This window comes from Nuphar pumila, chromosome 9 (assembly GCF_984573655.1).
Source record: "Nuphar pumila chromosome 9, dmNupPumi1.hap1.1, whole genome shotgun sequence".
Taxonomy (NCBI): Eukaryota; Viridiplantae; Streptophyta; class Magnoliopsida; order Nymphaeales; family Nymphaeaceae; genus Nuphar; species Nuphar pumila.
In genome coordinates, this window is record NC_143257.1 from 109,067,742 (window position 1) to 109,083,923 (window position 16,182).

Sequence of the window (16,182 nt, forward strand, 5' to 3'; positions counted from 1 at the left end):
GTTGCTTGCAATGTAGATCGCACTTTTGTTGTCACAACACATCTTTGAAGCTTGCGTTGCTTTAGCTCCCATATCCGCTAGCAATCGTCTGAGCCAAACAACCTCCATAGTGGTGGTTGCCATGGCTCTGTATTCAGCTTCGGTAGAGGAAATAGACACTTTCTGCTGCTTCTTGCACCTCTACGAAATTAAGGTTTCACTTAGGAACACACAAAAACCAGTAGTTGAGTGTCTATTATTGGTATCACCTGCCCAATCAGCATCAGTATATGCAATTAAATTTAATGAAGATGAAGCAGACAAGAAGAGTCCTCGTGAAAGAGAGGATTTTAAGTATCTAATAATACTCAAAATCGCTCCCATGTGCACGGAGGTGGGAGCATGCTGAAACTGACTGACTGTATGAACCGCATGAGTTATATCTGGCCTAGTAATGGAAAGATAAAAAAGAGCTCCAACAAGCTGTCTATAAGGAGTAGGATCATCAATTTTCATTTTAACATTGACAACTTCTGGAATGTCTACTTTCTTATCATCTGTAATTCCAGACCTGTAAACGATATCAAGAGCAAATTTAGATTGAGATATCAAATACCCCCGAGGGGAATAAACAACTTCAATGCCTAAAAAATATCTTAATAAACCTAAGTCAGTCATTTCAAAGTGAGTTTTAAGAAGAAATTTGATATTTGCAACTCCCTGTTTGTCGCCTCCGGTGATGATCATATCGTCCACATAGAGAAGAAGAATAATGATGCCTGCATCAGATTTCTTAACAAACAAAGCAGTGTCAGTTAAACAAGATTGAAAACCAATATCAAGCATAACATGACTAAATCGGTCATACCAGGCTTTTGGAGCCTGTTTAAGACCATAAAGAGCTTTTTCTAGACGAAGAGCTTTACCCTTAGGGATACTAATACCAGGTGAGACTTTCATGTATACTTCTTCAGCGAGATTCCCATTCAAGAAAGCATTTTTGACATCTAATTGAAAGATAGGCCATGTTCTAATGGAGGCCAAGGCTATTAAAGTTCTAACAGTGGTCATACGGGCCACGGGAGCAAATGTTTCTTCATAATCGATGCCATACTCTTGGGCATATCCTTTTGCTACTAAACGAGCCTTATATCTTTCCAGGGTCCCATCACTTTTGGTTTTGACTTTGTATACCCACTTACAACCTATAGGTTTCTTACCCGGAGGAATATCTTGTATCGTCCAAGTATTGACCTTTTCTAGTGCATCCAATTCTATTTTCATGGCTTCTATCCATTCTATATGATTTTTTGCTTGAGAATAGGATGATGGTTCAACATATGATTGTATTAATGTAATGGCGGCCCTATACGTGGGTGAAAAAGATTCATAAGACAAATTTTTCTGGAGGTTTAGAGATTCTAGACGTTCTTCTAGGTGAGGCTTCAGAGTATTTTTGTAATGCACATGGAAGATTTTGCTCTCTACGTCTTGAATATTGTAGACTAACATCCTTATGGATTTGCTCTTCATTATCATCATTTTCAACAACAATAGGACTTTGATCATTGTCAAGGTCACATCCAACATCACATTCATTGGATTTTGAAGTTGGATCAATTAAAAAGAAGTATTCAGTGACATCCTTGGATTTTTCAAATTCAAAGAAGCTTTCTTTTTCCAAAAAAAATACATCTCTTGACACATATAATTTGTCATTTTGAAAATCGAAACACCTGTAGCCTTTTTGATTATCAGCATATCCTAAAAAGGCACATGGGATTGCACGAGGAGAGAGTTTGTCATTTCTGTTGGTGAAAACAAAACATTTGCATCCCAAGACTCTTAATCTAGAATAATCTGGAGTTAAATTAACAAGCTTTTCTATTGGAGTTGTATTCTTTAATGAGGAAGATGACATCCTATTAATGAGGTAGGTGGCAGTTAGGATCGCTTCAGCTCCAAAACTTTTTGGAACTTGATTTGCAATTAACAATGTCCTAGTAGTTTCCATAATGTGTCGATGTTTGCGTTCGGCTAGGCCATTCTGTTGTGGAGTGTGTGGACATTATCTTTGATGTGTAATACCATGTAAATTGAGATAGTCTTTGAATTCGTTGGACATAAATTCTCCCCCTGAATCAGTGCGAAAAACAGAAATATCATTTTGAAACTTATTTTTAACCATTTTATGAAATATTTGGAAGTTAGCAAAGACATCCGATTTATGTTTAAGAAAATAAATCCAAGTATGTCTAGAAAAGTCATCAACAAAAATGACATAATATGTATAACCACCTTTGGAAATAACTGGTGCAGGGCCCCAAACATCCGAATGTATTAACTGAAGTGGTCGTGAGGAAACAAAAGTTCTACTAAGAAATGGTAACCTTTTCATTTTGCCAAGAATGCAGTCTTTACAAGAAAATTTTTTAGAATTACAAAATTTTTCCAAACTTGGAAAATATTGAATTTTAGACATATGAGGATGGCCAAGCCTTTTGTGCCATAAATCCAATTCTAATTTCTGAATATTATAACAAAATGCATTCTTGGGTAATTCCAAAAAGTCCATGTAATAAAGTCCTCATTCTCTATGGCCTTCCCCGACTGACGATCCTGTACCCAACAACCATGAGAAAAGAAGGAGATATTACATCCATAATCAGATATTTGCGAGATAGATAAGAGATTCAAATTAAGTTTAGGGATATATCTAACTTCTGGGATAAAAAATCTTTTGGATTTTTGAAGCTTTTTAAAACATCCTATTCCTTTTACTTCAAGAGATGTGCCATCAGCTGTAAAAACCTTTGACACACTTGAGTTATTTTTAAGACATTCAGATAGACTATTAACATTTGGGGTCATATGAAAAGAAGCACCAGAATCTAAAAGCCAAGGAAAGTTACCTGGACCGGAGAAAGATGCAACTGCCGCTCCAGTTGAGGCTTCGGTTGAGAAGGATACCCCTTTGAGAAGAGGTTGAAGGATTTCCATCAGTTGAGCCATAGACACAGGTGCATCTTGATCTTTTGACTCAGATTCAATAGATGCAACTCTTTTTTCTTGTCTTCTTTTTAACTTTGGACATTGAGGCCTATAGTGCCCCAGTTCATGACAATGATGACAAATAACTTTTCTTTTATCAAAGTCGCCATTTTGCCTTCCAAAATGAGGCGACTTGTAAGTACGAGTATGATTCCCTGGTCTAGATATAGCTAAAACGGAGTCATCAACAACTTTTGAAGTACTTTTTTTAAGTCTATTTTCCTCCATAGTGAGCTCTTCTATAGTATCAACAATAGAAGAAATTTTTCCACGATGTAAAAGGGCCGATTTGGTGGATTCAAACTCCGGCCTTAGACCATTCACAAATTGATAGAAATGTTCCATATCGAGTTGCTTTTGACGAAGCTCGATGTCTTCGGCACAATGCCATTTGGGCTCAAGAAGAGCCAACTCTTCCCAAAGTTCGGACAACTCATTATAATATTCTCGAATAGTTTTATCTTTTTGAGTCATTGTCCGAACTTTATCTTGTAAATTGCATACATGTGCAATATCTTTAAGGGAATACATGTTTTTGAGGTATTCCCAAGCCTTATCGGCATGCTCAAACTTAGCTAGACTAGAGCATTTTTTAATGTCTATGCTATTGATGAGCCATGACATAATTTTTGCATGCCCTATCCTCCATTATTTCCATTTCTTTTCATAAGTGGCTAACGCCTTACTCTTCTCTTCTTCCGTTAAAGGAACCTCTTTATCACCCTCTTTCTTGGTAAGAGATAGTTTAGGTTCCAAATCGGAACCATCCACTATACTCCATAAACCTTTTCCCCAAATGTGGTGCTTCATAATCGAAGCCCACATTACATAGTTAGTATCATTTAGCTTCATAGGAATGATGGTGATCTTATCATTGTCATCCATCTTTTACAAGGGTAAGAGAGGAATAAATAGGAGGAGAGAGAGAGAAAAATAAAAAAAAAAGAAAAAGAGTAGACAAAGGAATAAAAGAGGATTAAAAACAAAAAATTTTTTTGTAGCACAAGTTCGCCTTTCTTCAAACAAATCTTCTTGAGCCAAGAACAAGGTGATGAAACACCTTTTGTAAATGTGGCACGGAAATCGAGGCGGAAGCACTTCAAGATCTAAGGATTTCGTAGCTCTGATACCATGTAATGAAATGGTGGTCTTCAACAAATGCACAAATAACTCACAAACAAGTGTCTATTGGAGACACTACAAGCATGACCCTTGAAAGGGTATAAAAGGAAGAACACTTGAAAAATAAATAATACTTTATTCATGAACAAAATGCTTAAGAAGCATGGTTATTTACATTGAAGGGGTTCACCCCTATATATACAAAAAAGTGGAAAAGAGAGGAGAGCTCATTTTGAGCTCTCCAAAAGAGACGTTGGATTCTAACGTCTCTTAATATAGCTGTTGGACTACCGTCCAACAACATTTATTATTATAGCTGTTGGACTATAGTCCAACAACATTTATTATAGCTGTTGGACTACAGTCCAACAACTATTTGCACAGTCAAGTTCCAACATGAACTTGACTGGATAAGTTCCAACATGAACTTGACTGGATCAAATATCTAGTTTCTATTGAACTAGATGCTAAAAAAGAAAATAAAGAAAAATAGAAAAAGAAAATAATAAAAGAAAATATAATAATATTAAATAATATATATATATATATATATATATATATATTACAGTTTACATTTTAACACCAAAGCTGTACCATAAAAAGAGAGGAAGAGGAAACATATAGGGGGGAGGCTGTAAGAGCCATTAGATCTGCTGCATCCACCTGATAACTTAGAATGAACAACCTACTATGAATAAGAAAGAGTTACTGTAGTTGAAGAGGATACATCGTCCTTCCCTGAACTCCTCTCACTCACCGTAGCGCTCGATGCTAAGTAGAGCCAACAGCCATTCCAAAGTTCTTTAAAACTGGTCAAGTATTATTCATCCAACTCCTTACAATGGTGATACCTTGCATTGCTTTATATCACCTATAGGTGCATTATGTGAGATTGACCTTATACTCCCATAGCCCTGCCATAACTGACTCCTCAATTAGATGAGAGCCTAGAGATTCTATCTTAATCTCTTTAGCCATGATCTCAGAAAGAGCTTACCTGCATGTAGGTAGAGTGGCCGTGTCAAGTATCACACTTTTAACATTGTCATATTCTAGGTGTAGAGCTAGAAACACTCGATCACATGTGTTTTTTCTTTTGAATTGCTATCTCCATGCAGGCTCTATAGTTCCTGGACTTTGCACATTTGTTTGTTATCTCTATCAATGTAAGAGCATCCCATATCGGTTGCATCTCAGTATAGAAACTCTAGATAAACTTATTCTCTTGCATGAGTAATCTGAGCTCTTGCACCAACTAATATTGCTTGGCTCAATTCTTTTTCTTATACACTTGTTTAAGAAAGGCCCATGAATCCTTGGTCTCTTGAAATTTAGTAATTGTTTATTACAAACGTTTGCATCGTAGAACCATTTAGGCATTATTTATCCTCCACTTTTTCAATTGCCTCTCATAGTCTTTCACACCAACATTAGGCCTATGATATCGCGACACAGGTCACACGACAGTTTGGCTGCTGTACCCATGTTGACATGGGTACGGGTACCCGGTGCACTGCGGGTACGCCGCTGGTCGGGTCCTGCATTGTGCCGGATCGGGTCTAATGTAGATCCGTACCTCATAAAAAAGAAGCAAAATCGGCCCCTCCCGAAACCTTCGTTTCTCTCTCTCTCTTGAAACCCTCAACTTTTTTTCTCTCTCTCTCTCTTTCCTTGGTCTCGCTCTTCCCCCCATCTTTGGTTCTTGTTTTCCCTTCTTTCTCTCTCTCTCTCTCGACGATTGCAAGGTCACTTGAGAGAAAGAGGTAAACCAGAGGGGTTGGGGGAAGAGGAAACGCGAGAGAGGCGGGGTGGTAAACCAAAGGGGTTAGAGAGAGAGAGAGAGAGAGAGAGAGAGAGAGAGTAATACCCAAATTTTTTAATAATTAATAAATTCTGAAGAAAATTCAAGTTTTTGGTTATGATCTATTCTGGATATGAGTTCTAGTTTTAAAACCTGTATTTCCGAGGTAATTATTGATCAAAATGAAGACTTGGACTTATAGTTGAAATCTTAAAAAAATTAAGTAGAGGATTGCTCAAAAACCGAAATTAAGGAACATTTTTGTAATTAATCAAATTATCAAGGGCAGAATGGTAATTCACCAATCCAGTGGCATTCGTCGGTAAAATCCCCAGTTATATAGGAGTAAAATAGTATTTTTTTATTTTGGAAGACATGTTCAAGGAATTAATAAATTTGTTAGGAGTAAAATGGTAATTTGTCACCCCCAATGGCAGGCCCAACAATTTTTCTGAACTGCAGAAGGGTAATAAAGTAACTTCCAAATTTCCATATAGCATTTCTGAAAGATGGGATTTGATCAAGGGTAGTCTGGGTATAAAAAGTAGAAAATCAAATCAAATATAATATTTTATATTATTTTATTCAAGAGACCATGGTTTTGGAAAACCATTGGCCTAAAACCATGGGCAACTATGGTTTTCCAAAAACCATGAGCTGACATGTGTCACCTCACAATGAGGAGGTGACACCCAATCTTCTCCTCTCGACAAATGTCAGAAAAAAATAATAAAATAATAAAAACATGACAAGTGTTATTAAAAATTAATTTTTTATTCAACCCAAATGACATTTGTCACTTGAGTGGGCCCCACCTCCTCTCTCCCCTATAAATACCCCCTCACCCCCTTTCTCTCCTCAAGTTCTGAATCCCCTTCTCTCTCTAAGTCCTCTCTCTCTCTCCTACTTTCTCTCTCTAGCTTTTAAGCCCAAACCTCCGTTGAATCTCAGATTTTTTTTGACAAACCCCTTCCCTTCTAGCCTCTTCCCTCTCTCCTTAGAAGAGGTCCGTTCCTTCGTAGGAGTTTCGACGAGTTAGATTCAGCCCCGGGAGTGCTAACTGCAAGAGTTATGCTAAATTTAGTAGAAAAATCAAATTTGGACGGCGGAAGCGTTGCCAAAAATTTCTAAAATCAGGTCACTATCCGAATCCTTCTTTTAAAACCGATTTCATAATTTTAGGACTTCCTATTCTCCGTCTGAACTCTAGGACTTCTCTCAATGAATTTAAATTTTGATAATTTTTTCAAAATTTAATCCAACGCTTGCCTCTACACAAGGGAGTTTTGTTAAATTTTTTCTAAATATTTTTAAGTATTCAAAACTACTGTAGCAGTAGTTCAGGCAAAATTCTTCTAAATGATTTTCGAAAAATAGAGTTTTTATAGCAGAAATTTTGGCAAAATCTTTTCTAAAGGTTTTTGAAAAGTAGAACTAGTATAGCAGTAGTTCTGGCAAATTTTTCTAAATAATTTCTAAAATTTTAATTATTTTAATCAAAATTCTGACATTTTTTTTCCAGATATTTTAGAAATTTTGAGTTTATTTAGTAGAAATTATGTTAAAAATTTTCTATTTTTTTTTAAAAAATTTGATTTTTATAAAAGAAATTTTGTCAAAAAATTTCAAAATCCCTTTTAAATACCTGAGTTAAATTTTTTAAAAAACCTTTATAAAATTATTTGTAATACAAAGTCATGTTCAAATTTTTACAACTCAAATTCGAGTTCGAACCCTCTTTCGAACATTTGAGTTATTACAGGGGAAACTCTGTGAAATTTTTTATAAATTTTTTAAAGTTTATTTTTAAATAATTTTTAGATTTTTAGTAATTCCTTAAAAAGAACTTCCTTAAAATTTTTGGGCAAATACTGCCCAAAATTCAATAAAAAATCATTTCATAATAAAATAAATTTTACCCGATTAAATCAAAACACGAGTGCTTTATCTTGTTCTCCTTCGTTTTATCAGAAATCAAGGTAAGTTATTCTATCAAAATCTTATAATTTTTATATTAGACATATTTTTAATGCATACATGATTATTTAAATTTGATTTATGATCAAATGCATATTTTAATATCTGCATAAATACTTGTTTTGAATGACAAGATTTCAAAATTTATGAGTTTGAACTAAAACTGTTCAAATTTTTATAAATACTATGGTTAAGGCTTAGATGATTTTTGATTTTGATAAAAAGAGGAATTATGTAGCATGTTGGTTTTTGAAAGATTTTATTGTGCGGACTTTCTAAACCAAAAAGGTGCAATTAGACACCCATTTGTTGTATGAGTCATGTCTACACACAAACTTAAATTATTCCTTCTTAACCGGCGAGTGCTCGTTTTTATAAAGCAAATGTTGAATGGGCTGGGTACATATGACCTTAGTGTTTATTCTAAATGAATATTTGGGCTATTGAGCATAGTTTTGAAAATATTAAGTCCTATAAAAGAATCTTTCTGGCATATTCAGGTCTTAACCTACCTTGAAAGGGGTAGTGGTACAACAAGGAGTGACATTGTTATGATGATGATTTTTGAGAGCGATAGATTTTCCGAGGTCTCCTATTACTCGGGTTGAGGAGGCCGAGGCCATCAGACCTCAGACTGCCGCAATCAGTACATGCATCCGATTCTCTTTGTTTGCTCACCATTTGCAAGTCACTTGCCGGCCATTGACCGCTTGCTTGAGAGTCCGTTTCAGTCAGGTATCCGGGTAATTCACATTAAAATAATATACCCTCAGAATGCTTAGTCTGAGATGTGAGTGTCCCCTACCGTACAAAGAGGACGGTTAAATATTGAAACAAAGACTTTATCTTTCACAGAATTTGATATGAAAATATGTCCTGTTAATATTACATATAATCATGTTTTAAATTGTTTTAAATTGCATAATTGTTCTTTAATATATGTATTTCGATTTGAATTTTTAAAATCATGCTTAATATTTGAATTGTCTGATTTTGATTAATAACTTACCTGGCTGTCATAAGTCTAACCCCGTCTTATGGGGATTACAGGTTCAAATATGAAATAGACTATAATGCACTGGATGTTGGATAGAAGTATCGAAGAACTCAGATTCTCAAGATCTTGAGATTAATTTAGGATTTATTTTAAGTTTAATCATAAATATTTATTTTCTGAACCTTGTGAAAAAGGCTATGTATATAATGTTGGTGTAAATTTAATGTTGTTCTTATTGTGGTTTGTGAAATGTGACGTGCCCGATGGTTTAAAGCCGAAAGTCAAAAACGGTTTTCGCTGTTTATTTGAAAAAAAAAGAAAATTTTAAATTTTTTACGCAATTTTAAAGGTTTTAAAAACCTTGGGGCGTTACAGAGAGAGAGAGATGAATGGCCCGTACCTGCTGCCTCCACCTCTTCCTTCTCCATGATCTTTCCTTCTCCATGATCTTGTTCATCCTTGTGGAGAGAGAGAGAGAGAGAGAGAGAGAGAGAGAGAGAGAGAGAGAGAGAGAGAGACCCACATTTTTCGAACTTGCCGTGTCGTACCCTCCGCACCCATACCCAGGTGACATAGCATTGGGCTTGATACTAGAATTTGGAAAAAAAGAACATCCATATTTTGTATTCATTTGTTCCCTCCTATATGCATTGCATAAAACTTTTATTGTCTTTGACTCGTCACATCCATCTTTTCCTTTGTGACTGTAAAGGGAAATATTAATTGCAGTAGTTCTGTAGTCATTCTCTAATTTGCATCATCTTATTCTTTTTTATTCGTTTATCTAAAGCTTCATTAACATCCGACATGCCCTAATGCCATGGCCATCAATTTTCAACAAATGAGATTTAACTCTTGTTGGAACTCAATGAATAAAACATTGCATTTGTTACAGCAGAAAACATTGTTGCCACCACTTCCCAGTGCTTTTCCCAACTTTGTCGCATGGCTGCGTAGTTGTTGATAAACATCAAATACAGCCGAACTTACACTAGTACTGGAGCTTGAAGTTGGAACAGAAGCAATTACTTTTCCTTTCCCTGTATCAAGATCGCTGGACATTGCTAGAAGTAGTCACAGAGGGTGTTGGTCGAACCCTTGAATGTCGACCCCCCTTGTACCTGGGGCATAGGAAAAATAGACTATATGGACTTGATGTACTTTAACCACACCTGAACCCTTTTGATTGCACCCTGCCACACTGGGTGCCACATCCGCACCCCCACTTGTGTCACATTGTGTCGACATGACTGCATCTAGAGAAGCACCTATGTATCATAGTTTCTCCATTCTCTGTCTTTATGCCTAAGAATAGTGAGACTATATGCAGTCAGCTGTGTTTCATGGACGCTCCTAGCCAATTATGTTTGTAATTGACACTCAACATAATTGAAATCGGCAGTGAAACATCTATACACTCTGGAAACTCCTTTTATTTGATTAAATGTTCAATTCTTTTTAAACAGCTTGTCAAAAAGAAATTTCTCCTTTAACAATAGTTTTAGGCTTTCATGATTTTAGACTCAGACATGCTTTTCATGTTTTTTCTCTTTTTTTTTTGTTTAAAATTAGAAGTGTCGAGATAACTTCTTATTATGCCATACCTTCATGATTTTATTTGATCATATAAAAGGAATTATAGAATAAAATATTAGTATTTCATTGGCCTTTGCATTACGTTACTAGTTTTCCACACTCACTCTTTGTAATTCAATGTTCATACATGTTTTACATTCTTTGTTGTTCAAAGCCAGAGCCATCTTACATTACATATAGTGTCATTTAGTATCATTTTGCTTCTTTAGTCATAATGTGTGCATTCTGGGCACATTTGCTTTTGGGTCACAGGTAGGATGAGCCGTCACACTTGAAAAAGTTGGTCACAGGTTCAGCCTTGTGACCAACTTTCTCAAGTTTCAAGAGGAGCATTCTAAAGCGAGAATCACTTGCATTGAGAAAGTGTTCTGATTGTGATTTGCATTCACAGAATCTTCAGAAAATTTAATGTTTTCCCAGGACATTGCAAATGTGCCCTCTATGTGTGATTTTCATCTTTTTTGCTGTCTATCAAGTATTTTTTTTAAAGTTTGTATTATGTACTATTTCGGCCATAGAAACTATTTGCATGCTTGGATGTGAAGATTACATGTACTTTATGTTTGATGTCTGTATTGCAGGCTAGGCAGGTCCATCCTGATAAAAATCCAAATGATCCTCTTGCAGCACAGAATTTCCAGGCAAGCCTTGTTATCTTTGATGAGCCAAAGTCAGTGTTTAACATGATTAGAATAATTCTTGTCTTTCTTTTGCACCAACTAGGGGTATTGTGCTTTCTTCTTCTTGTCGGTTTTGCTTAAGGGTGTTGGTCTTATACTCTTATTGCTCTACAATCTCTTTGCGATGGGAACCAAATGATGATAGTATCATAGTATTATCACATTTTGTTTAATGAGTGGCATTTTCTTAATTTGCCAATAGTGACCGACTACCCACTCATACATGCTTCCCCTCTTTATGGATGTTGAGTCCTTTTATAATTTTAAAGTCTCCCTTTCATTAGAAATATGAAAGACAATTTTAGTACCATATCACGAAAGAAGAAGTTAAGGGGCCTCACTTCCATATAAGGTGAGAGCGGGTGAGACCTCTACCACCATATGAAGGTAATAGTAGGGCATTAAAAATGTCCACTTTACCTTGGTAAAAAAAAATATTTACTATTTCTGTTGCAAATTACAATTATACAAATAGATAAGACTCGGATAGCTTGGCTGAGTTAGTTTTTAACCGGGTTATATTGATGTTTGAGGTTTAGAGCTGATGCAGGATAACTTGCTGACTCATGAGTTGAATCATCAGGTTTGCCATCTGTCTTAGAAGATCTATGCTTCCATGCTCATGCTCAACTCGTGTAGGGTATCTAGCTTGGGCTTACCATGAGCTTGAGCTGAGTAGCTTGGGTTCAGCTACTTACGAGCTCTAGCTTTGCTTGAACTGGCTTGTTCTATTGAAAAGAAATATATTAAGTGGGGTTGTACATAAAACCTCATTTATGCTAACCAGGCACCTCAATCACTTGAGCTAGATTGTTTTACATGTCACTAGTTGATGGGCCCTATCCAAAAATTAGGAAATCCTGGAATGAGTAGGGGTTGCAGCCAAGTTTGTTGTGCGCGATGCAGGGAAACCGGTTATGCCGCGATAGCTATGCGGTGTGGATGATTTGGGCGAGGTCTATAAAAGTCTTTGGAGCTCGGTTGAGGATGTCAAAAATGCATTTTTGCATAGCAGTCTAAAAGAAGAAGGGTATATGGAGCAGCCCCCTGGTTATGCAGAACGCAACCCCAACACTCATGTTTGTAAATTACGAAGAGCTATCTATGGACTAAAGCAGGCCTCTCGTTCTTGGTTCGATAGCTTCTCTGTCGAAGTTCAACGACATGGATTCATTCGATCTTACCTCGATCATTCATTATTCATTTTTCGAGATCGTCAGGTCAGTACTTTACTCCTCATATATGTAGATGATATTATTATCACCGAGAATTCTGATGAACATATAGAAACTACAAAGGCTCTCTTGAGTCAAAAGTTTAAGATGAAAGATTTGGGGGTTTTGCGTTATTTCTTGGGAGTTGAAGTAGACTAGCGAGATAGATATTAACTCAACACAAATATATTTACTGGATAAGGCAGGTATGAAGGACTGTAAACCTCTGTCTACTCCTAGTGTATTGAATCATAAGCTCAGTGCCCTAGATGGGGAGGCATATAGAGATCCCAGTCAATATCGAAGCCTCGTCGGTATGCTTCAATATCTCACTTTCACTAGACCAGATATTGTGTATGCAGTGAATCAAGTCTCACAATTCATGCATGATCCATACACAAAACATATGAATGCTGTCAAGAGAATTCTTCGGTATTTGAAGGGAACACTTGGGGATGACTTAGTTTATCATCAATCTAAGACTAAAGGAGAGTAACATAGACTAATTGTGTATGCAAATGTCGATTGGGTTGGAGATCCATATGACAGAAGGTCAGTGTCTGACTATTGTGTTTTTATTGATGAAAACTTAATAGCATGGAGTAGCAAGAAACAACGTGCAATTGCACGATCCAGTACTGGGGATGAGTATAGGTCCATGGCAGCAACTACAACAGAGGTTACATGGCTGAGACATCTTTTGGTAGAATTAGGAGAAACCATTCTACCCACTACTCTTTTGTGTGATAATCAGAGTGCCATCCAGATTTCCTTCAATCCCATTCATCACAGCCGTATAAAGCATATAGAGATTGATCAACATTTTATTCGGCAAAAGGTAGAAGATAGGGAAGTTGAACCTGCTTATATTCGGACGGCTGATCAGGTGGTGGATTTGTTCACTAAAGGTCTTACCAGCATACAATTTTGGTTCTTGAAGAGCAAGTTGTCCATGGTACATGACCATGCACAACTTGAGGGAGTATATTAAGACTGACTGGATCATTGTACTCATTACGGGTTTGGGTCTGGACTCGAAACCCATGTATTTATCCCAAAGTCATTGCACTATTTGTATTGGGTATGGATCTAATGTAACATCATGTAATATCCAGACCCAAAATGAATTTCTTTTTTGGTTCATATCGCTGACCCCAATTGTTTTGGGATGAAGGCGTAGTTGTTGTTGTTGTTGTATATAGGTAGGGCATGATCCTGGTCGTTGAGGATCGTACCTTTCATTGCTGCAGCCTCTCCCTCCCTCTCTCTCTCTCAGGCGTCTTCTCCCTCCTTAGCATCAACCCAACGTCGGTGGACACATTCTTACATCGAGGACGGGGGCGAGGGGGACAAGGGCGAAATGGACACGGAGGCCGTGGATTTCTTCCTACTCCAAATATGTTGACCCATGCTCAGGGACAACAAAGATCTATCCCCACTTGCTTTCTTTGTAACAAAAGGGGGCATATCAAGGCGAATTGTTGGCACAATTCTGAAAATAAAGGAAAGACTCCATAGTCAGAACAAAAAAGAAAGTCCAGCAATATCAGAGACAGTGGAGAGCTTAGAGATCTGTTGATATCCGCCTTGTCAGAATTGAATTTAAAGCAGAATGATCAAAGAACTTGGTTCGTTGACTCAGGGGCAGCAACTCATGTGACTGGCGATGCAGATAAACTTTCTAAACCTATTCTTTATTTTGGCAAAAATAAGATTGTCACTGAAGATGGATCCTACCATTCTGTTTCTCATGTTGGAAAATCTGTCATTCCCATGTCACATTATATTCTTGAACTTTCTGATGTCTTTCATGCTCCAAATATCAAAAAAAATATTGTCACTGTTTCTAAACTTGTTGATGATAATCATGCTTCAGTCGAATTCACTCCCTTCTCTGTGCAGGTCAAGGACCTTCGCACGAGGAAAACATTCGCTGAAGGAAAGAGACAAGACAATATGTATGTCTTTCAAGAAGATCCATGTCACCCCGTCCGCCCTACTCATCTGGATTCGAAGCCTTCATTAGAGTTATGTTATTTCTCTTCAGCAAATGTTTTTAATATTTCTGAATATAATAAGCCTTACCTATGGCACAGTTGGTTAGGACATTGTGGGAGTCATTTTATTGAGAAACTTGTTTCTAATAATCTCATTCCAAAAGAAAGTCTCAATATGGATGAGAAAAGTCAGCAGTGTTCCAGTTGTCTTTTATGCAAAAGTCATGTATTGCCTTTTCATTCTGTTAATAAGAGAGCTTCAAAGCCTTTTGAGATAATATGTTCTGATGTATGGAGACCTGCCCCAGTTGTCTTTGGATCTGGAATCAGATACTACTTAATTTTTGTTGATAGCTACTCTCGATACACCTGGATATATTTCATAAAAAATAAGTCGTAAGTTTTCCTTTTGTTTCAAATCTTCCTTTCCTTAATAAAAAATCAATTCTCTGAGTCCATTCAATTCTTCCAATGTGATGAAGGTGGGGAGTTCTCATCTAGTGACTTTATTTCTTTTCTTCAAAATAATGGGATAGGAAGAAGGGTGTCCTGTCCACACACACCTCAACAAAATGGGATTGCTGAGCGAAAATACAGGCATATCGTTGAAAGTGACATGAATATGCTCCATAACAGTAATCTCTCGATTAATCTATGGACAAAAGCTTTTCATTCTGCCGTACATGTGATAAATAGATTGCCTATGGTTGTTTTGAAAAATAAGTCTTCTTATTACTGTCTTTTTGGGGTTCATCCTAGTTATCATGATTTACGTGCCTTCGGATGTGTTTGTTATGTGCACATTGATCGGTCCCTGAGAAACAAGTTTCAGGACAAGGCTCATAAGTGTAGATTTGTGGGATATGCAGATGACTACAAAGGATATAGGTGTTATGATCCCGCCAATAGACGTATCAGAATCTCAAGAAATGTTGCCTTTGATGAACAAAATTTTGATCACCAAGCTGGCACAACGGATATGTCCCCTACCACAACCGAAGTCTATTATCCTTGGTTGAATTCAAAACTTTTTGCTAGTTCCAATGAAGTCTGTCCTCTAAATTGTGTGCAGCAGGATGAAGAAATGTTCGAGACTATTGGCATATCGGGAGCACAGAATGGGGAAGAAGTACCTATTAGACAGGGTTCTTGTTTTGTATTTAAGTTTGGATCCGGATTCGGATCCAAACTACTTTTGTGTATCATGTCCAACATATAATGGACATACTTGTAAATACCCTCAACTTATCAGGGTCATACTGAAGACCGTGTATTAGGTTTTTGTCTATATATTAAAGAAAGTGGTCACGTTTTTTCATTATGAAAACCGTGACTCATTGCAGCCTCACTCTTTCTTCCTCCTCTTAGTTTCTTGTTCGCAGGTTCTGGAGAAAACTCACATGGTATCAAGCCATGAATGAAGAGATGAAAGCTTTGTATCAATGTCAAACATGGACAATTGTTCATCGACCTCCAGATAAGAATGTTATTGGGTCACGATGGGTCTACAAGATCAAATATAAACCGGACGGGAGTGTTGAGCGATATAAAGCTCGTCTCGTAGCAAAAGGTTTTACCCAAGAATTTGGACAAGATTATGATGAAACTTTTAGTCCAGTCGTGAAAATGGGCACAATTCACATTGTTCTTTCATTAGCTGTAGATTATGGTTGGAGAATAAGTCAGCTAGATGTGAAGAATGCTTTTCTTCATGGGGACTTAAAGAAAAAAGTTTACATGGAACAACCGCCAGGATATACAGAAGGAG

The 16,182-nt window shown here is 36.8% G+C and overlaps 1 protein-coding gene across 1 annotated transcript in view; it reads left to right on the top strand.

Moving 5' to 3' along the window:
- The window catches only part of LOC149828837 (chaperone protein dnaJ 10-like), a 76,327-nt gene that overhangs the window by 12,301 nt on the left and 47,844 nt on the right, over positions 1 to 16,182 (top strand). The window contains exon 2 of the mRNA XM_090017755.1: positions 11,105 to 11,164. Within this exon, the coding sequence (XP_089873881.1) occupies positions 11,105 to 11,164 (60 nt within the window). The remainder of the gene's footprint in view (positions 1 to 11,104; positions 11,165 to 16,182) is intronic.